This window comes from Mirounga leonina, unplaced genomic scaffold (assembly GCF_011800145.1).
Source record: "Mirounga leonina isolate KUSES-001 unplaced genomic scaffold, KU_Mleo_1.0 Mir_114, whole genome shotgun sequence".
Classification (NCBI taxonomy): Eukaryota; Metazoa; Chordata; class Mammalia; order Carnivora; family Phocidae; genus Mirounga; species Mirounga leonina.
This window is the reverse complement of record NW_023270265.1, coordinates 39968257-39993213: the sequence shown is the minus strand read 5'-3', so window position 1 is coordinate 39993213 and position 24957 is coordinate 39968257. Positions and strand designations below refer to the sequence as shown.

General features: G+C 41.1%; 1 protein-coding gene across 1 annotated transcript in view; it reads right to left on the bottom strand.

Annotated features, from left to right (window-relative positions):
* PNLIPRP3 (pancreatic lipase related protein 3) overlaps positions 1–24957 on the bottom strand; it is a 38366-nt gene that overhangs the window by 4640 nt on the left and 8769 nt on the right. The window contains exons 2-10 of the mRNA XM_034987279.1: positions 22781–22935; positions 17729–17848; positions 16947–17078; positions 14807–14915; positions 11142–11261; positions 10936–11058; positions 7492–7610; positions 4445–4577; positions 2250–2361 (exon numbers count right to left, since the gene is read on the bottom strand). Of these exons, the coding sequence (XP_034843170.1) occupies positions 2250–2361; positions 4445–4577; positions 7492–7610; positions 10936–11058; positions 11142–11261; positions 14807–14915; positions 16947–17078; positions 17729–17848; positions 22781–22935 (1123 nt within the window). The remainder of the gene's footprint in view (positions 1–2249; positions 2362–4444; positions 4578–7491; positions 7611–10935; positions 11059–11141; positions 11262–14806; positions 14916–16946; positions 17079–17728; positions 17849–22780; positions 22936–24957) is intronic.

The window sequence follows — 24957 nt, the reverse complement described above, 5'->3', positions numbered from 1 at the left end:
CCTTCGGCTCAGGTCATGATCCCAGGGTCCTGGGATAGAGCCCCGCATCAGGCTCCCTGCTCCGCCGGAAGCCTGCTGCTCCCTCTCCCACTCCCCCTGCTTGTGTTCCCTTTCTCACTGTGTCTCTCTCTTTCAAATAAATAAATAAAATCCTTAAAAAAAAAAAAAGAAGATGTTTTGGTGAGCATGGCAACAGAGCAGAGAAGTGGATTATCTTGAGGCATAAGGCACATCTTATCCAAGCCAAAATGAGACCAGATGTGATTTCCCTATTTCTCTTGTTTCCTTCTTCCATTCTTAATGTATTGTCTATCTCCTCTCATTAGAAGAAAAGCTCCACAAGGACAGGACCTGTGGCTGTATTCTTAGCAATCAGAACAATTCCTGGCACACAGTGGGCATTTAAATGTTTGTTGAGTGAATGAATTTTGCTATTCCTAGGGCCTGTCTTACTCTATTCCATGTAGAATTAATTGCTTTACTTTTCTTCCAGCTTCTTAGGGATAATCTTCCTGTTGCTCTCTGGACTGCCTTCACTCAGTGAACCTACTGTGCGGACCTCCATAACTGTGTCATTAGAAGCCCACATGACTAAAATATAATCCACAGGGAGGGGCCAGACTCTTGATGCTTGACTGAAAAATAGGAATAGAGAGCGTGCAGACGTGTTAATCTGACTTCATTTCAAGATGGGACATATACCGTAAACCAGAAATACTGAATTATTCTTAAAAGAGGATTGGATGACTGCAACAAGATGACAGACTGCTTCTTTAAATATTTGCAAAAGAAATGCAGAAATGTCAAAATATTCTTACAATTTTTAAAAAAGATTTTATTTAGTTGTTTGAGAGAGAGAGTGCGCAAGCGCTAGGGTGAGTCAGGGGGGAGGGGCAGGAGAAAAGACTCTTAAGCAGACTCCCCGCTGAGCACAGAGCCCCACGTGGGGCTCGATCTCATGACCCTGAAATCATGACCTGAGCCGAAACCAAGAGTCGGATGCTCACCCGACTGAGCCACCGAGGTGCCCCAAAATATTCTCACAAATTTTTAAGCAGGTCAGGGTGGGAACTGCCTATTTGTTCCCACCTGCCCCAGGTCAGAGGCCTTTATGCAGAGCTCAAACTGCCCAGCCTTAGGCAATATCCTGTGGGCCTCAGAGCCACAAGCACACGATTGATCGTATTGAACTGCTCTCAGGGAACTAGCTTAATGGAGACACGAAGAACACGTGGAAATAAGATATGTTAAGACAGGGAAGGGTATTTGGAACAGAGGAACCACCTGAGTGAAGTCAAAGAGAGGAAAAGTGGGATCTAGTGAATGCTGGGTAGTGCAATCAGGGTAATCTGGCTGAGCTGAAGATGAACAAACCAGATGGTGGGAGACAGGGCTGGAAAGGTGGGCTGGAGCCTGTGCGTTCACAAGGGTCCAGAGGATCAGACTGAACCCATAGTTGCCGGCAGGTGCACTGAGGCAAGATGATGTGCACAAACGGCCAGAATGATTAATCTGCCGCATCCTTTGGCTGACAAAATAACCACAGAAATCTCTTGTTTTTCATGCCCCTGCCCAATCTTTGAAGACGATGGAAAGCAAAGAGGCAAAAATCTAATCCATTCATTGGTTTGCAAAAAGGAAGCATCTAATTAGTGTCCATAACCTTAATTCTGGAATGGATTACAGAAGTAAACAACGTAAGTAAAATCTCTAATACAAAAATGCCAAGGTTGACCAAAGAAAAGATTAAAGGAAACTCAAGATAAAAGGGGACTTTAGCCAAAGGTACACAGTGAATGTCTCTGCTGAATTATTCCCACCTTTGACTATTTCAACACTTGTCCAGTATCTGTGCATGCTACTCAGACAGCTTATTAGAAATCTGGCCATTTATATAAATGTCTTATTCTATAAGTAATTTGAATCTATACAAACCAAAACATAGGCGAATTTGTATAATGTTAATGGACTGGATTAACAATAACTTGTTTATTGTCCACCTATCTAGATCTATAATTTTATGCTATCATTTTCTAACCTTTTCTGTTTGTAGGTGAACTGCAGAGAAAATAGAGCCTATGATTTCTATTTTATATCTGGAAAGCCAGAAGTGAAAAGAAAAGTCGAATGTGTCAGGACAGCCCGTGGCATTCCGCTGTCGGAAAAGCCCGAGCTGCTGACTGAGCCAGTCTGAGCGAGTGCCCAGCACTGTGCCACCTGCCACTGCCTCGTCCTTGGCCCTTGCCTACCTGGCCATCACAAACTCTTCCGTGTTCCCGGTCGTTCCACCTACACGGAGGATCAGGGTCCCTTGAGTGGCATTGTTTCCATCGAGTTTGACAGATAATTTGTGCCTCCAACCTGGAAATTAAAACAAAACAAAACAAAAAAGTGAAAATGAAGAGGTGAAAACACGAGAAAAGCATGACCTCCTGGGCACTTTGATGTGAACGCAACTTCCAGCCTTGAACACGGCTATTCGTGTTCATGAAAAAGCACAACTTTATATAGCTTGAGTGACTTTGGTGAAAAACTACATTTAAAAATACATATAAATGTACATGATTTCATGTTATGAAAGTAAATAGTGTCATGATATTCTCTAAAGAAAATTCTTTAATTTTCCAGGCATTTTTATGACTTTTTAAAATGGAAGTGTGTGTCTTCTTCTGTCTATTACATTTGTATTCTGCAGCATGTATGTTTTGCACAGCCAGGTTTTTATTGGCCATGGTTTGGCAACTAACCCAGAATAAATCTAGAAAACCTAGCGGGCAAGAGGGTCTGTGCTTTTTAGAATGGGAGGCGAAGTGAGCTGTCCCTTCGTCTCCCGCGGGGCTCTGTGCTCAGAATGCCCAGTTAGCCCAGGTCTGGGGCAGCACAAAGCCTGCCAACAGGACAAATCCCTTGCAAGTGGCCAAGGGTCACTTTTACAAAATCTGGAATGAAACAGATCTTTCACTGTGAATTCTGGAACTGCTGTATGTTTAGTAACACATTGAAAAAAATGCAATTCTTCCTAAAATTGTTTGAAAAACGTTTGAATGGGGAAAAAAATCTCCAGAGAGAATTTTCAATTCCTGAGTTAATCGTTGCAGAGTTCTTCCCTCCTCAGCCCACCCCACTGCCATGTCTGCACGGAAACCCCTGTCCCCAAGCTCCCAGAGACCAGCATTGGCGCTTTATCGGCTTTATCCCATGAGCCCTCAGAACCATCTCATCTGACCTTTTAGCATATCTGGTGCAGTGGATCCATCCTTCCTTCCTCATTGTCTTTCTTTCCCTGGCTCCTTTTACTGCTCTCCACACTGGTTTACCTTCTCTCTCTGAAAGAGACTGAGACCTTCCTCAGTTTCCTTTGCAGTTTCTCTTTCTCTGCTCTCTTTCTTCTCATTTTACACACTTTTTTGGGTAATTTCATCATCCTCCTCCACAGCCCTGATGGCTGTCTACACACAGGTATATCTCTCAAATCGCTATCTGTAGATCGCATCGGTCTCCTGTATCTCTGACTACCTTGTGGGCACACCCCCCCCCACCCCAAGGCATCTCAAAACCTGGTAAGTTAGAAACTGAGCCCATCAGCCTCCTCCAAGCCAGACTTTCTTCCTGTGTCATCAAGTTCAGCGAACGGAACAACATCCAGCGAGCCAGAACCATCCTTGACTTCTCGACTTTTGGCATCCCTCAAGTCCATTTGCCAGGTTCCATTTTGCTTCTACCTCCCAACCATCTCTGTACTTTCTCCCTGTCTCCTACCTTTCTGTCCAGCTTTATTGAGACATGAACATTGTGGACGTGTATACCGTGATACACACATAATGATATATTGTGAAATGATTAGCACACAAGGTTAGTTACCATCCATCACCCTCCATGGTGGTGAGGCAGCACTTATCCTAACAAGTCATTCTGCTTCCATCTTGTCTCCCTCTAATCTATGCGGCAACAAGAATGGCTTTTTAAGAAACCAATCTGATAATCTTAACACCCTTTGGTGGCTTTCCAGGAACTCATAAATTCCGAACTCCCCACATGGCTCATGATTTCATTATTGACTTAATTTACATCTCCTGCCTCATCTCATATTACTCTCCTCCTGGCCTCCACAGTCCTGACATGTGCTGTTCCTTCTGCCTGGAATGCTTCCATTTCCTTCTCTCTTACTCATCTTTCAGGAGTCCACTCAGAAATCACCTTCCCTCAGAAAGCTCCATTGACTTGGTTGTGGAAGACCCTCTTTTGCATGTCTCTTAGCAGAACGTTTATTACCCGGGATTGAAACTCCCCACTAGTCTAAACTCACGGTATTGCTTCCTCCCTGCATCCTCAGAGTCTGGCCCAGTGCCCAGTTATTTAGTAGACACTCAGTAAAAACTGTTGAAGTTTTAAAGATAAGTACCTTAAAGCATTACAATAAAAAAAACTGAGCTTCAATACTTACGGGCAAATGGGGAAAGAGACCCTGTGTTTAAAAAATAATATGATCTATTAGGCTGCGTATTTTTGAGGTGAAATCTATCAGCAAAATGACCCATTGTTGGGCAACCTTCTTTGGGACAATGGAAGCAATTTCCCTGGTGACAGAAAAAAAGAGGTAGGTTAGAAATGTAATTAGAAATGTTGACCTTCAATAAACTCTTGATATATTATTAAACTATGATAAATCTTTAAAATTTAAATAAAGCACATGCATTTAAAAATGACTAAGTTGCCTAATGGGCCACCCTGTTTTCAAAAACAAAACAAAATAAAACAAAAACAACTGAGAGGAAAAAAATGGCCTATTAGAAATGTGAGTAATGCTATGAATAGAGAATCCCCAGAAGAGGAAAGTCAAATAGTCTATAACTATGGAAAAAGCTGCTCAATCTTACTAGTTGTCAGGAATGGGCTAATGAAAACAACATACAATTTCATACTCAGCAGATCTGCAAAAATTAAAACAATTTGCAACATCAAGTAGTGGTGAAGACAAGTGTGGGAATCTCGTTTGCTCCTGATGGGAATGTAAATTGACAGATGTTGCAGACAGCAATTTGGTAATGTCTAATAGAGACAGAAATGTGAGGTGCCTGGGTGGCTCAGTCAGTTAAGCATCCGACTCCTGATTTCAGCTCAGGTCATGATCTCGGGGTGGGATCAAGCCCCACGTGGGGCTCTGCTTGTCCTTCTCCCTCTGCTCCTCCCCGTGCTTGCACTCTCTCTCTCAAATAAATAAATAAAATCTTAAAAAAAAAGACAAATGCACACATGCTTTGACAATTTCACTTGTATTACATGCCATAAAGAAGCTTCCATACAAGCACACTAGTAGACATACAGAAGTATTTACTGAGAACTGCTTTTTTTTTTTTTTTTAAGATTTTATTTATTTGTTTGACAGAGAGAGACACAGTGAGAGAGGGAACACAAGCAGGGGGAGTGGGAGAGGGAGAAGCTGGCTTCCCACCGAGCAGGGAGCCAGATGCGGGGCTGGATCCCAGGACCCCGGGATCATTACCTGAGCTGAAGGCAGACACTTAACGACTGACCCACCCAGGTGCCCCTGAGAACTGCTTTTAATAACAAACACCTGAAACAACCAAAATGTGTATTAGTAGGGGAATGAAGAAATCAATTGTGACTGATTCCTATAAAATAAATACATTAGATCTACACATATCAATGTAGATCTCAAGTTTATAAAATTTAACAACAACAACAAAGCAAATCCAGGAAGATAAGTGTAATACTATTTATCTGATACATATTGGATTTACTCCAAACCCTGCCTCAGAGGAGGGTGGGAAGGAATGAAAGGGAATGAAATTTTATCTGTACATTTTAAAATTCGGAGCAAAACTAACAAAATGTTAACTTAAAAAAATCTTGGTAGCGGTGTTTGAATATTTGTTATTTTAAGTTTTGAAGTTTCGGATATATAAACCATGAACATTAAGGCTAGGATTATAGTAAAGCATCCCATGTAAAACTCTATTTTTAATGAAGAAAACTTGTAACAATAATAAAAGGGCGCATATTTATTAAGGGCTTACCACATGCCAGGCACTTTTTAAGCACTTTATGTGCATTTTACTAATTAATCCTCACAAGCCTCTTTATTATTACGGTGCTTTCAGCCTCCTTATCAAACAGACGAGGAAACCGAAGTGCAGAGCAGTTAAAGAATTGGTCCAATGATGCGTGTCTAGTAAGTGAGGGAGCAAGGATGTGAACCAGACAGCCTGGTATTAGAATTCCTCCTTCATTTTATTTTATTTTATTTTATTTTAATTTTATTTTATTTCATTCTGTTCTGTTCTATTTATTTCACTTCACTTCCTCTTTACGACTGTTTGGGTAGAAGCACAATAAAACATGTCAAGGAAATTGATGCAATGTTCTCTAGTTTGTAGCCATAATTGGCATCCATGTGGCACAGGAGCCTAAGCTTCTCCCATCTCGCAGACTGTAGCCCATTATCTCTGACTAGACTGTGACTCCGAGGGCTTCTTCCAAATGCCTTCAGTACAGTAAGTGTCAAGGTCCCTTTAGCCACTCAGAGCAGCATCTGGGGCCGGAAGGAGGAGGAGGCGACATAGAAGGAGGTGGTTGGGAAAATGCCAGGGTTTGGCTGGCAAGCTCCCCAAGCATGGCAGTTCACCAGGGCATGCCATGGGTAAGAATAACTGGCTCCCGAGACGGAGAAGGTGGCTGAAGGGCATCCAGTCACCTTGCTCTGTTTAAGAGGACAGAAACGGCTCATTCCTGTCCCAACACTAAACTTAGCCACAAAGTGCTATTACTTACAATAAACTCCAGCTGGAAACCCCACATTTTCTACCCTGATAAAACAGGGAATTAGATCTCTGAAGCGTAAGAAGGAAAATCTTTCCACTTCTCACTACAAAATGGATTTTCTTTCTCCTTTTCATAGTGATAACCAAATGAAAAATACATTTAGTTCAGATCTGGCACCGTGCGTTTTATGACTTAAACAAAATCAGATTTGGTATTTTGTCCCTTATTGATCTGTGTGGAACTCCTGTGAGCTATATGCCTTAGTTCGGCTCTGTATAAATAATTAAATTTTAATAAAATAATTTTCACGTTCCAAGTAAATAGTAATATGTTTGGTTGTAGCTATTGATTGGTTCAACCTTCTCGGGGCATCTTTGAAGATGACATTTAAAATATACACACAGACAATTTTTTGCCCTGGACTTACACAGTAAGCATCTAATTACTGCATAACAAATGGCCCCAAACACAAACTTGGATATAATCTTCAAAAGAGCTGAAACAACCAGAATACAAATAGTTGGTTTAGTTATTTAAGCTCTTCAGCAATCCAGCTACTGTTCAGCACTCTGCACAGAGAAAGAATCTATTATTTCCCAAGATGGCAGATGCATTTTTTGCCACATACTCAAAGTACTAATTCGTTGGCCGATCATGGTTCAAAAAATGACTTGCTAATTAAATACCACAGCAAAATACTTTACTTACCGCTTTGAAAGATCTGTAGGATCTACAAGGATAAGAAATAAATGCTTCAGGATTGAGAATGCTTTCAGTATAGAAGCGATGACTTCGGGCATGGTTGCAATCAAAGAAGGAAACCACTTCTGCAAAGACAATTTCCAATTAATTAATAGCAATAAATGGATTAACTGATAACTAATAGTAAGAACCATTTCTTAGAAAAGTAACTTAAAAAAACAGATTCTTGACTTGGGATGTCTAGACGGCCAGACCTTGTATGTAGGCTTGGATACTGAACAACATTTATCAATAGCATATATCCTTTTCTTTGTACCAAACAATTCTTTGTGTGAATCTCCAGGGACATTCAAGCAGGGTAAATAAACAAATGCAAATAGAAATGACTTTGTGTTCTGATACTATTATCTTCAACACTTCCCGGATCTTTGACCTAGAGCTTTCAAGCACTTAGAGCTTTCAGAATTCTTGTGCACACAGCATCTCCACCTTAGACCAATTTGTTCTCTGTCTCCCTGTTTCTGCATGAAGACTGAACTCCCTCCTATTCAATCACAACACAGCCAACAATGTTAACCCATGCACACCTTCAACTGAGCTTCGAGGTGTCACAGGTGAGAAGTATTATAAAGAATGCTACAGACAAGTTAGTTCTGTCATTGCCAGGCATGACATTATGGCCACTAATAGTTCAGATTATTGCAACAATAAATAAGATGCATCTAAATACATTTGTGCATTCTGAAGTTAGCATAGCATTCTAGTCACTTATGCTCTTAAATCTTCTATAGCAACATCTTTAGTGTCTGCCATGGACTAGTTTTCCAATGACCTACACAACTTGGTTGATCTTTGAGAATCTAGATTTTGTTTTAGTATATGTGGTAGATCATTATACTGTAATAGTGGCCTCCAATGAGTCACTCTTTTTTAGGTCCTCACCCCTTTGCAATAACAGATTACCATTCCTCCTTTCAAGAGCAAGGAGCCTATTTTTTTTTCACTCCCCCCACCCAACCCTGGATTGCAAGCTAGTCCCCTGACTTGCTTTGACCAACAGAACATGGAGAAATTGACCCCATGCAAATTCAGGTCCTCAGTCTTAAAAGACCTTCTAGCATCCACGGTGGCCTTCTTAGAACCCAGCTTTTCTGTTAAGAAATCCTGGTTAACTGGCTGGGAAGAAAGGCCCTGAAGATGAACAGACCACTTAAAGAGAAGAACCAGTACCAAGACCCCAGACGTGGAAGACCATGTTGAATCTTCCCACCTAGCTCAACCCAGTGTAGCCCCCAACTGGATGCAATCACACAACTCACATCGCAAAGCAAAGTTTCTATAGAACTCTGCCTTAATCTTGACCCTCAGAACAATGGGCAATGAAACCATTGTTTTTTTAAGCCATTCTGGTTTGTCATGCAATAGATAACTGAGACAGGGTAACTTCAGAAAGCAAGATCAATAAATGGCATCATTTTTTTTTTTTAAAACAAGGACATCTCTTACGTCAGGTCTTTTTATATTCAGATTTATATGCACAATTAATTGTGATGTAGACAAGATGGTTCGTTAGCATTTGGGAAATATAAATTTTAAAAGTAAGTGATTTCTTAGTCATAAGTATAATGTAAAATCGAATATCTTAATGTCTTCGAACTCACCTAAATCATAACATGACTGATGCACATACTTTTTTTTTTTACTTAAGATTTTATTTATTTGATAGAGAGAGACACAGTGAGAGAGGGAGAAGCAGGCTTCCCGCCGAGCAGGGAGCCTGATGTGGGGCTCCATCCCAGGACCCTGGGACCAATGACCCGAGCCGAAGGCAGACGCTTAACGACTGAGCCACCCAGGTGCCCCGATACACATACTTTAAATAGAGTTGTAGGAAATTTTATAACGTCTTAAAATGATAGCTTGTGAAAAATATATTTTACTTGAATTAATTCTTTACAGAATTTCAAATGTTCTGTGTATGTATATAAAGAAATATTATGATCTATATTTTACCCTAATAGAAAGGATTTTAAGTCATAATACAGAAAATAAGAAGAGAAATAAGTTTTATAATAGGCCTTATTTGAATGAATTTTGCTTATCTCTTCTAGCTGGAATTGGCTTTCTCATTTTGAGTGTCTGTAATTCACCAGTTATTGTTTCTTTTCTTCAGTAGGCATTGCAAACAGATACTTCTAATCACATTTACTCTTCAGAACAGATATTAAAACTTTGCAATTTGCCTCTAGAGAAGAGGACATTCCAGCTACTCTCAATGTCATGATCTGTGTATCTTTCCACTACACCAGCCAATTGGAAGATCAAATAATTACATCATCAAGATATTCTGACCATGTGGAATCAGAGGGTGAGATATTTAGAGTCATTCATTTACTATCATATCATCATACATTATAGTATTATGCATTTTATATATTATGTATGATATGTTTCATTATTTACATGTTGATGATATGCAGATCCAGAGAATAATGAAATCCCCAAATAATAACTTCTGTTGCCTTATTACCAGGTGCTCTATAGATACTATTGTTATTGGACACTATTATAAAGGGTTAAATACTATTTGTTTATTTGTGATAAATTTAATGTATAATCCATAGTGATTCTGTTAAAAAGTAAGTCAAACCATATCTCTCTTCTGCTCCAAATCCTCCCACGTCTCCCATCTCACTTGAGTAAGAGCTTAAATCTTTATAATGGTCCATAAAGCCCTGTATTTTCTCCTTCTGCCCCTTCTCTAACCTCATGCCTCCTACTCTCCTCTTTCAATTCACTCCAGCCACAGTAGGCTCCTCACTGCCATGAACTCCCCAGGCAGGCTCCTGCCCCAGGCCCTTTACACTGGCTGCCCCCCACCCATTGGCCTGGCATGCCTTTCTCCCAGGTATTCTCATGGCTAACTCCTTTAGGTCATCTTTTCAGTAAGGACTCCCTGACCACCCTATCAAAAATCTCCTTTCCCCACTTGACCCCCACTATCACCAACACCTCATATTTCATTCCATGCTTTATTTTGTCTCCTTACTCTATTATTGTTTTTCTAGCAAATTAGAATATTAGCTCCATCATGGAGGGGTTTTTGTCTTTTGTATTCATTTCATTTTGTATTCTGTTCCTAGAATAATGCCTGGCACATAGTAGGTACTCAATACATCTTGCTGAATGAATAAGCATATCCTTCTCATTTACATTGAATGACTACAACATGCTAGACATTCTGACAGGCCCTGGGGATACAAAGATAAATAAGACACGGACCCTGATCTCACAGATCTCACAACTGGTGGGAGCTTTATGAATGTGACTGTGTTTGGGGGCTAAAGCATATTTTTATATTATATTACGTGCAAAAGGGTGTGGATCCTGTCCAAGGAGGGAGCCGTGTGAATGTATAATAGCCAGCTTCATATTTTAGAAAGTATTTACCTTCCTTGTAAGCGTGGAGATCAAAGTTAAATAAAGGTGTTATTAAGTCTTCACATCCTGGCATATGCTTCCCTCCATTTGGGTAAAAGTCAAGGTGACCACAAGCATTAATAGTCCCAGCACCTGAAATAGATAAAAGCAGGATAAATGCTTCTAAAATTCTTTTCCATGCTTCAGTGTAGTTTCTGTTTGTATTCAAAACTTACCAAACTCAAAGAGCAAGCGAACTGCATTTGTATGAATGACATCAACAAATTCGGCATCCGAGGGGTCCAGCCTAACTTCATTTGGAGTATTGTGGAAATATGGCCCGGCTGGGTCCAACCCTGGAAAAAAACATGAAAATCCATTAAACCAAGACACGTTCTCTCTAAGAGTATATTCATAGTGTTGTTATTTTGGAAGGATAGATGGTGAGGGCAAGGTATTCTTTCCTTTATGATATATATAGGTCAAACACCACGCAAGACAAAGTATAGATGCATAAATTGAGTATAGACATGCAGGTCTCTATAGATTACAATGTCACATTCCTATTCACAAGTAAGGCTGTGTCCAGACAATACCAAAACAATTAACAAAGTCAGAAGGATCAAATTCTAGGGTCTGTGCAGGATTACCATATACCTAATTAAGGTATGGATTGCAGATGATCTCAAAAGCAACATCTGTATGCAAAAATAGAGATAAAAATAAAAGATAAGAGCTCTTTAGCATGTAAACATGAATCTACAAAGCAACACACTTAAGCTTAGTTTTCAGCTGTGGTTCATTATTTCCACTTCATTACATTACAAATGAAAAGCCTGACATCCGGTGATGTGAAGTGACTTGACAAGGTCACCATATACTGGAGGCAAAATGGACTAAGAGCACAAGTGTCTAGACCCTCAGCCCACTGTCTCCTGTTCAAATATCTAATAAAGATAAAGGTAAGATATCTAGAGGTCTCTAAGATGTTATGACCATTCCCATATCCACTCATTTATACATTTGACACTTATTTATCAAGCACTTACCATGTGCCAGGAACTAGGTTCAGCACTTGGATACAAAGAATAAGGCCTAGCCTTGTCCTCAAAGAGCTTTGTGTTTGATGGACACAAAGAGAGAAGACAGCTCGATTCAGGATGCTCTCAGTGCAGAGACAGAGGTGAGCCTAGGTATTATGCAAGCACAGAGAAGCAACACATAAGCCAGTCTTGGGAAATTGGGACATGCTTCTGCTGGAGATGGGAAATACGAGCAGAGATCTGAGGAACCAGAAGAGTTGGCCAGGGTAAAGAGGGGTCAGCAGCGCCCCAGGGGTAAGAAAGATACTCTTCATGGCCTGCAGGTGAAACAGTTAAGCACATCTGGGAAACTGTAACTGGTTTTTGAGGGCTGGTGTACAGAGTTTTAGAACTGGGTGAAAGACAAAACTAGCATTGTAAGCAGGAGCCAGATGTAAGCTGAACCACGCAAAAGGGTTTGGACATCCTCTGGTTGGCAATGGGAAGCTCTTACAAGTTTGCAAAAGGGGAGATAACATTTTAGCAAAAATCCCTTTGCTGTAAAATGGAGACTGGATCCCAGAGTGGAGAGGACTTGGAGCAGAGTGGCCTGAGCCCTGTGGAAATGTGGCAGGAGCGAGAAGTGAAGGCTTGTGCCCCATGCTTCCAAGACACAACAGTCCCAGGATCGATCTTCAATGCTAGGAAGTTCATTTGATTGTTTAGTGTGCAATCGCCAATTCGCTGCAAGCTTCTGATGAAGTCAAGAGCTCTGCAGAGATGCATCCAAATGTGAGACCCACCTCAGAGTCTACTGATCAGAGAAGGGGCAAATAGCAGGGAAGCAGGACCCCTGCATTTGGGTGGTTCCAGGTCTCAGGAGGAAAGGCAGCAGAAGGTTCAACTTAGGCATGTCTTAAAATCTATCATTTAATTTTGCTTTGAACTGGTTTTATGATAAAGCTAGTATCTTTCTTGAAGTTTTAGTTCTTTTATTACTCAAGGAACATGATTGTTGAAAAACTAACCACTTGCAAGGAATATAGATTGTGGCATCTAAATTATAGCAATCTTTGGATTTTCAGAGAGCCTTTAAAAATGTATTGTTTTCTATTTACTCAACGGGATAATTCACTTGGGAGGAAGAATTGGGAGTTATATAGTATCTGATTTTTGAAATCAAAATTGAGAAAAACAAAATCTTCACAAATTTATGGTAACCCAGTGTGATTTTTAGTACATGAACAGCAATGTTCCTCCCTCTCATTTATGGCTGAAAGGCTGTGTAGGCCCCATGACGTTCCATCGTCCCAAACTCTGCCTGTTTCTTCATTCCCCTGGGCCTGAAAACTTAGAGCAAAGGGAGATTTTTGCTACCCAATGACTTCAGAATAAAAATACAATTTTATTATCCCAAATAAGAAAGATGGCCGTGGGCTGGTGCTGTTGTTGGGGTAGGGATTGGGAGCTAGAAGAAAGGAAGTTTTCAGCAGGAGAAGTCTGCTATACTGAGAGGCTGCAGAGACAAAACACTGTACATGCAATTTGGAGTTCTTAACTATTTTTAGAAAAAGATACTTAAAGTTCAAATTTGAATTTAAAGCATAAGTATGTGTGTGAACTACAGTTCATTGTTTTAACCAACAGGAAATGTACACCTACTACGTGTCAGGCCTGGGGAGGTGTGGGGGTAAGGGAGACTTTCTTAGTAGTTCAGAGTCTATCAAAATAAACAGGTGAATGAATAATTGTATATATATGTATATGTATGTATATATGTTATATATAACCATGCAACACAAGAGTTGCATTTTCGGATATAATAGAGGGATATTTCAAAGGATATGGGAAGTAGAGAGAATTAACTCTGTCTGAGGAAGGTGCATTTGAAATGAATCTTGAAAGATGAACTGTGGCCATTTAGGGCAAGGGGCAATAGCTTGGGGCAAGGCACAGAAATACGAAAAGCCACGATGAAACATGAACCATTTATGTGACAAGCTAAGAGGCTTTGGGCAATGGAAAGTTCCAGCAGTGAGTGACACAGCCTGTATTTGGAAACATGAGGACTTGGTAGCACTTGTGGGGGATTGGGCTGGGGGACCCGTCACGAGTGACCAAATCCAGGCGAGCAATGAAGAAGGCCTGAGCTGGGACAGTGACCAGGACACGGACAGGTGCAAAGCGGACGAGGAAATCCGGCACCTGCTGACTGAATATTGGTTGGGGATGCAGAGGAGAGAGACGCCAGGCCAACTTGTTGATACTGAGGCTGATATTTCGATCTCATTCCATCTGACTCAATTGGTTTGGAAGTCGGCGTGCAGGGAAGGGAAATGATTGATTATCATCCTCAAAAACCTAATTCACGGCATATACTAATTCATGCTAATTCGTAGTCTACATACCTGACTCTGCAACTTATTTTTAGACTTAATAGTATATCCGGGGGTAATATTCAACATTCTAGCAACTGGGACAGCCTGGGCACAGGCCTTAAACCAGTTCCACACAGCCAGCATCCACTGTGAGCTGTGCCCCCGATGTGTCCAGGACATCCTTCCAGAACCACCAGTGAGGCTCTCACTCATTCTTTGTGTTAGAGGCATGGCATCGCACAGCATGTCATCTCCATCAGCCGTCCTCGGCTGGTAGAGGTCAGCTCCCATTACTTTCCCACCACAGGTAATGCCACAGTGAACATTCTCTAACGTGGATCTACACCCTCATGCTTTGAAAATCCTTTTATGTGTAGTTGAGTCCCATTTTCTCCTATCTTACATTTGCTTCCTCAACTTCAGTTGGTGTTTCAGATACTTGATTTTGTGTGTAAACAAATGTGTAAGCAAATTCCAGGCCCAACCCCAAGGCAGGCTTACCTGTTATTCTTCCAAGGCCTGGTACCCTCGACCCAGCTTCCCCGGCCAGATGTGCTCCCACGCTGTGGCCAATCAAGTGAACTTTAGAAGGAGAATATCCAAATTTTTTCTGATAGGATTTTTAAAGGAAAACAGAACACGTATTTTTAAAAGACCAGGTGGAATGGCTTACATGTGTTTGACCTAAGCTTGACATATTTGTCCCTCTCACACACAGGATGGGAATTAGTCAATGGACAAAGTGACCCCCCATGTCCACTCGCCTCCTTGTCTGGCTGAAGGAGAAAGCACCGGGCAGGACTGGAGGTGAGGTTTTTCTTCCTGTGTTAAGGGGCCTCGTGGTCCTCAGGGAAGAACAGCCCAGCAACCACATCTATGGCTTCCAGCCCATGCCCATTCTTCCTGAGACCCAACCCTTCTGGAATACACCCAACACAGGTCAAATGCAGTCATACCCAGGCTGTTACCCACCTTACCTATGTCTGTCTCCTCCAGATGAAGGACACTCTAGCAAATGCCTGGGCTGAGTTTGGTCTTCAAAGAGGTCTTTTTAAGAATATTTACAAAATGACTATGTGTCTAAGAGTTCTCTCTCTCTCTCTCACACACACACACACACACACTCAATGGGGAACAAAGGAGCAAGCATTTTTAGTTTCATCTAAGCTTCAAGTTCTCTTCATGATAACAGTGAAAATCAAGCAATTGCCTTCACGTGGATAAATTTATCATTTGATCATTTTTTCCCCACCAGTAATGACAATATTATGTGCTGCTTTATAAAGAGTATTTTCTCTCTCATTAACACGTGAATGGCTGCCCCAGGATGTCTCCTGGTCCTTAGGGGGCCCCTCCCTCCAATGCTGCCACCCTTTCAAATCTATGCTTTCTTTCTGTCTTCCTCTACAGCCTGTTATCTGAGATCAGCCCTCTTTCCCCTCAGCCTTCCCCTCCTCTGTTCCCATCAATTCACTGAACATGTACCTCAGCAAATGCTTCCCCCTTCAGCTCAGCAAACATTTCCTCTCCTATAAGCCACTACTATTTATTTCCTGGACCTAGAAGAGCCCACAGCGCAGGCCCCAGGATCCACGAAGAAATTCACAAAAGCTTAGGACAGGTTTTTCTCTGAAGAGGAGATTAATCGGATTTCATCCTTTGGATGCAAGGACCCATCCTAGTACCACCTTGTGCCCCGGTCTCCCTCGACAGCAAGGAAGAGCAGACAAGCAGTGTGGGGGCAGAGGTGAGGACTTGGCTCCCTAAGTCCTCTCCCGCTGCTTCCTCACTGTGCTCAGGATTCGAGGACCACCTCCCTTGGCTGCCCATCTAGGTTAGCTGATGCTCCAGTCTCTCTCCATCCTTGGACTTCTTTAGAGTACCGTCCACACACTTAGAGCAGAAACACTGTCTCACTCGCCCTGTATCTTCAGTGACTAGAACAGCCCCTAGCCCACAGCCAATGCAGAGAAAAATACTTGTTGAATGAATGAGTGAACCCTCTTTAAGAGTCTGAAAGGGTCATAAATCTTTAGATTTTACTTCACTGCATTTTATGGTGGGAAATTACTTTCTATAATGGTAGGGCACTTGGAGATTTATAAATGCCTCAGGGTATAACCCTCATAAATAGCAAAGTCTATTTTATTCTTTTAGAAAATGTATAGGTTATTGTGCCTGGACTGGACTACAGACCTAATTAATTCACTGCCACAGAACCCAATTTCTGGGGGAAAATGTATTTCACATTCTAAACAAATAGCATTCATAAGATGCGAACAGTTTATAATCATTAAGGGTAGGTTTACAATGGGATGAAAACTAACTGGCAGGAGAGGGGCCTATAAGCTGACCGGGGAAGTGACCTTGGGGGTGGGGTTAGGGCTGGGGAAGCATTTGGTGAGGAGCCTGTGAAGGGACACTGCCACCAAGTGGCGCTTTGGAGAACCACAGGCACTTCTTTCCCAAGAAGTGACTTCCCTTTCCTGGTCACCATACAGAAAGGAATGCTTAATATCTCACATGTTCAGAACTCGTGTAAGCTAATAAAAAAGCCATAAAAATCAATGCAAATTCTTGGTGTTATTGTGCAAAGCCAATTAAACACAATTTTTTTTTTAAAAAAATCAACGTTTCTTACCGCGAGAACATCAATAAAATACGCCACCTCAGCACCAACAACGCGGAGATTGTTTACGGCATGGATGTATTCCAGCGAACCGTTAATCCAGTCTATGTTAATGCAGTTCACGTCTTCCACTTTTAGCAACACCTGGCACAAAGATTTATTATAAGTATGGAAGAAATAAGAATTAAAGAAAGCCAAAGTGACTGAGCAATGGATTCCATAATAAGAAATAACACTACCAGGTGTTGAACCTACTACGGGCTAGGTCCTGTCCTAACCCTTTTACATATATTATCTTATTTAATCCCCTTTACAGATAAGGAATCCAAAGCACAGACAGGTTAATTAAACTTCCCCACGATCATGGTACGTAAAACCATGGTATGAATTCAGGCAGCCTGACTCTACTATACTATATGGCCTTATAAATAAGTAATTGCCTACTATGTTAGCAGTCTATTAATCTTGAGTATCAGAGAGGAAAATTAATTCTTGGAGTGGACCTGGAAAATTTTTTCCCTTAAGTGAGAAATTTATCTTATCATTCAATCTTTTGTCAAAAGTGAGACTTTATCAAAGAATAATTACAAAGAAATATGCTCTCATTGTAATCTATGCAATTCATAATAAGTGAGTATAAATAGGAAATGGATAATTCATTTGGGGCCTTGGGACAGGGACAATGTAACTGAATGGAGGAATTACCATGAATATGCATTAATATATGCGAAGTACATTCTCATTAAACATACAACTTTTACACAAGTATAAAGAAGAGTTTGTCCACATCATACATTGCACATGTCTTGCTGCCATTTTCCATCTGATTTCCATCCAGGTATGTTGATACGGGTCATCTTGTCTGTTCCAAAGTGTGAGGTTTGGATAGTTAGGTAATTAACTGCACTGATTTCCTGTTTCAAGTGAAAAGAGATTAAGGTAAAATAATAATTCAAAATTATTTGACATTTAGTAGAATTATTCTAAGTCTGCTCAAAAGTCTTCCACTACATTTGATTCTTGACAACCTTCTTTAATATATTTTTACCAAAGAAATAGTTACTGCTATGCACTGAAAAGTGCCAAGAAATTATTAATGCATTATCAAATACAGTATATAAATGTAATCACAGGAAAGGAAAGGAAAGAAGAGTGGTTTTAAGGCAAGGTTTGTGAGATGATGCTCGGTCAGTTTCAGTCAGGACTTCCGTCAGCCTTACTTTTGTATAGCACTTACTTCTCTGCCGATGGGATTCATGAGTAGTGTGCTATTTGAGGCTTAGAAGCATGCTGCAAAGGGGCGCCTGGGTGGCTCAGTCGTTAAGCGTCTGCCTTCGGCTCAGGTCATGATCCCAGGGTCCTGGGATCGAGCCCCGCATCGGGCTCCCTGATCAGTGGGAAGCATGCTTCTCCCTCTCCCACTCCCCCTGCTTGTGTTCCCTCTCTCACTGTGTCTCTATCAAATAAATAAGTAAAATCTTTAAAAAAAAAAAAGCATGCTGTCAAGGTGGCAAAACAGATCGTTCACCCCACTTTATGAGGGAGGAACAAAGGTTAGGATCTCACCACATGCAGTAAAATAGCATATTAAAGATCATTTTATGTAATTACCTTGAATGTTCTTTTGTATTTCTTGTGTTTTGCTGGATTGTTCTTATAACCAACCAAACTCATCTTAGTGATACTATGCATTTAAGTGATTTCGTTATTAAGAGAAAAATGAAAAGGCACAATATAAGAAATGCTCAAAATTCTGTTTTGAGAAAAAAAATGAACACTCTAATCAGCGAGTTGCAAGTTTGACAATGGTGAATCTTATAACAAAGAGCCTTCAAACAAAGAGCCTATTACTAGCTACTTGTGTTTAATAGTAACATGCAAGTTAATCATACAAATTCTGGCTAGTTAAAGTATCTCCAAGATGGTAAGCAAACAATTATGAGAATCCTAAGTTGGCTTACACAGTAGTTATAATACAGCTACACTCGTATCTGCCTATGTGCCAGGAATTGTTCTAAGCACTTTATGGTGTAGTTCATTTATCCTCCATGACACTGTGAGGTAGGTACTAACTTTAGAGATTAGGAAAAGGCACAATGAAAAGTTAAGGCACTTGTCCCAAGAGCACTCTGGCTAACGAGTCCTGGAGTGAGGGGCTGAAACCCACACGGTCTTTCTCTGAAGTCATGTGTTCCACCACTGAGCTCTCAAGTTGGGATCTGATCATACTGTTCTTTACTGATAGGGCCCAGAGCAGATGTGGGATTTGTTGAGGCAGATAATAAAATCAAATGTATCTGGGCTTTCTTGGAAGTTCTGCTTTGCTGAATAATGGAATCCAAAGGCAAAAACATTTATCCATCTATATATTTAAAAGAATCCAGATGTTAACTCCAACTCCAACTGGAGCCCCTTAAGCACCAACTATATTTCTATTTCTATGTCAAAAAAAAAAAAAGTGCAAACCTATTTGGGAAAGGGGATTTGGTAGAAAAAGTTTGTTTAATCTTTCCCTGTCATGAGAAGAGCTAGATGCTGGATGTGGGGCCTTGTGAAAGCTTCAAAATGTCAATCTGACAAGAACTGCGGGATCTGAGCATCCTCCATTGTCATGAAAGCCTTGAAGAATTTAATAAAGTAGGAAAGGTAGAAAAACACTTTTGTTCACTTCATATTCAATCTGGCACACCCCTGTGACATGGCATACTAACCTAGAAAACAGGAAACTCAAACATCATGGAATCAACTCAAAGAAGACACCTCAGCTTCTGCTGCTACATGGACAGAGCCATAAAAGGGTGTCAGGACAGAAGGGATTATCCCAAGAAAGGGCCAGGTAAAGGCTCAATGGTTATCTGGGCGCTCAGGCCTTTACTTTTAATGTTCTTATCTTTGAGGAATCATAGAACCTCACTGGTATGAGATCAACCCATTCCACAAAGCATGACTAGTCTCTTGACGATCTCATTTGTAGTAAGTCAAAAGTAGTCACCAGTTAGGTATGTTCCAGCCTTGAGAAAAGCTACAGGCCCAGAAACTACCATAATTATGCAAAATGGGCATCACCACTAGTCATTAACTATATGAGCCACTCTGGGAGATAGCAGGTTGAATTCATTCTTGCAGAAATGTAGCTGTGAAGACCTGTGACTCTCAGAAGAGTCCGGTTTATTGCACCATGTTTCGCTTTAACAATTCCTCCCTCTGAGAAAAGAGTATGTTAAACCATTGCAAGTTAACTTTTGCTTGCTCATATACAAAGTCAGATTTGCACAGTGTAGCAAATGGCTCAAGCCTGGGGCCACCAAGATTTTTAGTATTGTATCTTGACTCATCCTGTATCCTCACTGTTGGTATAAAACACTTTAATTACAAACCCTCAGGCTTCCATCCATTGCAAATTCAACTACAGATCTGGTTTGTCACATGGTTTTTTCCAAATGGAAGGGAGTGGAAAAGACATGAGGAATATTGCCTTTATGGTCCCTTTATTAGGAGAGTGCTTGGTGTCTGATATTCTCTTCATTGTCTTTAGGGTCCAGACTCTCCCAAAGACTGACCTTCATCACCTGTTTTAGTGCCTGTGCTCTATGAAAGTTCAAGTGCATGGCCACTATGCAGAAGGCTAAAGGACCAATGAGTCCTATGAGGACCGAGGGTCAAGACCAGGGGATACAGTTAGTCCTGAATACACACACGTACCCTAAAGTCCTAACCAGAGAGCGAAGGTACTCCAAAACATTTGTATTCAACAGATTCTCTTTACAATAAAAAAAAAAAAAACTGTGGCAAAATAGATATAACACAAAAATTACCACCTTAACCATTTTTAAGTATACAATTTAGTACCATTAAGTCACTGGCATTGTTGTGCAACGATCAGGACCATCCCTCTCAAGGAATTTTTTATCATCCCAACCTGAAATCCTATACCCTTAAATAGTAACTCTCCATTGTTCCCTCCCCCAGCCTGTGGTAACTATTATTCTACTTTTCCATCTCTATGAATTTGACTACTCTAGGTGTTTCATAAAATGGGAATTTCATATAACGGACAATGCTTGTCCTTTTGTGTCTGGCTTATTTAACTTCGCAAAATGTTTTGAAAGTTCGTTCCATGTTGTGGAATCTACCACAATGTCATTTGAGTACACTTGCATTGTAAATTTCTCTGTACCCCAAATAAGGGCTTTTCTTCTTTGTTTTTGATAGAGCTGTCATCTACAGAGCAAATGGCGTAATTCAGTGAAGAGCCGGTTGCGCATATGTGGGTGTGTGTCTGGTAAGTAGACAGCTACAGATCAGATTCTGTTTGTAGGGGGTGGGGGCACAGCAGAGGCTGTCTTGGCTGGGTCTGATGGAAAGTGAGGCTCAGGGTTATAGAGTCGCAGGTAGAGACTGGAAATGATCTTTCTCTGGTCTTTGCTCCACTTAAGTCTAGTATCATGCTTTTTTTCTCTGCCCGAGATCACATCACTCTTTGGGTTTTAACTCTCACCTCTGGGTAAAAGACTTTGGAATCTCTTCTTCCAGCTCTAGACTGCCCTGAGCTTCAAGAGGCAAATATCCAATAGACTGCCCGAACCTCACTGGTCCAAAATGTAACTCATTCTCCAGGATCCGCAATCAAGTTTTCTTGACAAGAGGGTCATTATTCTTCCTGTGACTCATGTATAGGATCTCAGGACAGTTTATGATGTTTATCATGTCAATTTTCTATCATCATACTCATGCTCATGCTCTGGCTCAGGCTAGTTCCGTGAGTCTGATCCAAACTGCATTATGGTTTTCTAGCACTCTCAAATAGAACTTTCTGTGATGGTGGAAATATCCTGTATTTGCACTGTCCAAAATGGTAGCCACCAGCCCGCATGGGGCTACTGAGCACTTGATATGTGGTTGGTGCAGCTGAAAAACTGAATCTTTAATTTTATTTAGTTTTAATACCCACATAGCTCATGGTTACCGTGTTGGGTGGCTTGGTACTAAATGGTCTGGCAATCACCTGCAGGCTCTCCCAGCTCCAGTCAAGAAGGCGCATTGCAGCCAGGGTAAATATCTTAAAGCCTCTTTAAAAACTCCCAGTGGGGCCTCCTGGCTCACAGGATGAAGTCCAAAGTCTCCAGGAAGGAGTTACAGAATTTGTCTCTAAACTACTTTTCTAACTCACTCCATATTTGAGGACTTCCTCTCTGTCCCCCGTCTAACTCAGCATGTTGTATTCATCAGATGTACTCTGCAGGCTCTCTCCTGTCTGCATTTGCCCACGCCAGTTCATCTGTCACTTCCCTGTGTGTCTCTGCTTACGCAAACCCTGCCCACCCTGCGGGACACACCTCAAACAGGTGTGTTCCTCAAAGCCTTTTCTGGCTCCCGTCCCACCCCCAAGGGGAAGGTAAGCCCTTCCTCACCACGCTCCCAGATTCTTTTGTTTGTATCTTATGTAACAGATCATAATTTGTGCTGCAACAGAGGTTAATTGTTTACATATCCCATTTTTCCCTACTATAATAAATTTAGGATACTGTCTTGTTTAATTAATTTAATACATAATAGGTACTGTTGCTTGTTCAGTCTTACATGTGGAAGGCTCTCAATTAATATATTAATCGAAAGAAGTATCAAATCAAGCTCATATGAAACAACAGATTCAGAGCAATCTTTATATTTAAGTACTAGGACAAATAATATGACAATAAAATCTGGCTCACAATACTAAAAAGAAATATCAGCCTTTAAATCAGTAGTTTATGCCAGAGTAAGTTACTGAACCTAGGTCTTCTCTATCTATAGCTACATGTTCTATTTTAGAATAACCTATGTGTGAAGGCAGCAAGTTAGCTTACCTGATAGACTTTGGGATTATGTCTAGTGTAGAGCAGAAAGCGAGTGTTTATCTCCTCTGGAGACCAGGGCAAACCTGCCAACTGTCTCGACAAAGTCCCGGTCCATGGTAAACCGTCTTTAAAGCACCCCACCCTTTCATAGCAAACTTCTTTTCCTGCAGCAAAAAGATGGAGTGTCAGTATTGTAGGAACCAGGCCCAGAGAGAGGCTATGTTTCCCACCATGAGGGTTCATTGAAATAGGTCTTTAAGTTAAGCAAGTCTGGCTCAAGGAGACTCTCTTTAAAAAATGCTCTCCTCTCCCCTTCCTCCACCACCCTCCTCATATTATTTATGACCATGACTTTGTAGATCAGTGTTGCAGAGGAGAGCATAGGGGCTTTGGAATCAGACATTCCTGGCTTTGGACAATTCTTTTACCTTTTATGAGTCTCTGCTTCCTCCTCTGCAAAGTGGAGTTAATCCTACTTACCTTACAGCCTTGATAGGAAGAGTAAATGAACCATTACACTGGACAGCCCTTGTGAATGGGCCTGGACATAAGAGGGATACTGTGTGTTCCCTGAATTCCTGCCTTTTCTTACGAGACTGAAGATTTTTAATGAAAGGGGCCTTGGAGTCCCCAGAGCCTAGCACTATGCCTGACACGCAGTAGGAGTCCATCACAGGTCTCCTGAGAGTACAGATGACAGCAAAGTTCCATTCAGTTGTAACCGAGTCTCTTCTTTCTGGAGCTCACCTCACTCATCTCTACAATGAGAAGCTTTGGGGAAACTGAGTCTTAATGTTTCTGCCATCCACTGATTTTCATTTATCTTTTCAACAAGGCCTTTCTTTTTCATTTAATAGTCGAAGACAACTTCATTTCCTACTGTTTTATGGAGGAATAATTTAATTTATTCAATTATAATTATTATTATTTGTTCAATTTATTATTTAATTATGTATTCAATTTATTATTACTTATTAAATTGGTTTTCATTTATTCATTTTATGATTATTCATTAGCAGTGGCTAGAGCTGTTTAAAGACTCAAATTTGAGGGTTTTCTTTTATCACTTACCAAAATATGGTGAATCAGTCTTTGACTTTCAAGTCCACCAGATTTTATTTTAAAATTTTAGGAGATATTGCACTTTCTCCATTTCCTAGCAATGAGGTTCCACAATATATATAAAGAGAGGATAGGGAATTAAGTTTTTTAATCAGAGAAATGTTTATACATTGAAAAGAAACTGTACAGATGAGCAACATCCCCTGCTCACCCCCAAACCCAGCCCTCTCCCCAGAGGTGACAGTTATTCTGGTGGTTACCCCAATATCTATATATTACGTGCTTACACTGTCAAGTTTTGATTTATTAACTTTAGTCACACATAATCTATTAACTTGCTGCAGTAATAAATGAGGATTTAACCCACCTATTTTTGGGATCAGCCAGGGTCAGGGCAAGAAAAAAATCACACCAGTTATCTTAACTGTGAGAGTTTAATACAACGAATTGTCATCAACCAGGTATTGGAGAACTGAAGGCAAAAAGGGGACCATGTAGGAGCTCCCAGGTGACAACTGCAGGGAGCAGCTACTAGCAGGGGGCTGGAGGGTGACACAGAAGAGGTTCGTTAATTCAAATAAGGAAACTTGGAGGAAGGGCTGCTAGACCCGGGGAGGCGTGCTGCCTCCAGAGCTGGGGCTCAGTCCCTGAAGAGGGGTGCTAGCTGGCTAGTGCTGACATCTTTGAGTGGGCACCGTGCGCCTGGTTCTGGGAGTTTTAGAACAACTGCGAACTGGAGCCACCTCCTGTTACTGGATGATCGTTCATGCAGGGGTGAAAAGTCATTGCTGCAAAAACACGGACAGGAACCAGGAGCCAACAAGAAGGAACACCTCCCTTTTCCATCCTGGAGCCTCAGTGTCCCTCTGGTGTCCCCACTGACAGTGCCTCTCTGGGAGTGGTTGAACAGGGTGAGCAGTGGTTGAGCATCCCAGCGCCGGCCAGGCAAGGGCTGACCCGAAGCTGGGGGACAACAGCTCCTACAGGACAGTGCTCTCCACACTCTCAAATCCTCCTCCTCTACAGTCAATAACACTGTTTTTAGCTCATTTATCAGCTTCCTTTGTAAACTTAAATAGTAATCTTCTATTTTTTTTTTTAAGAGAAAGAGAGAGAGCATGGGG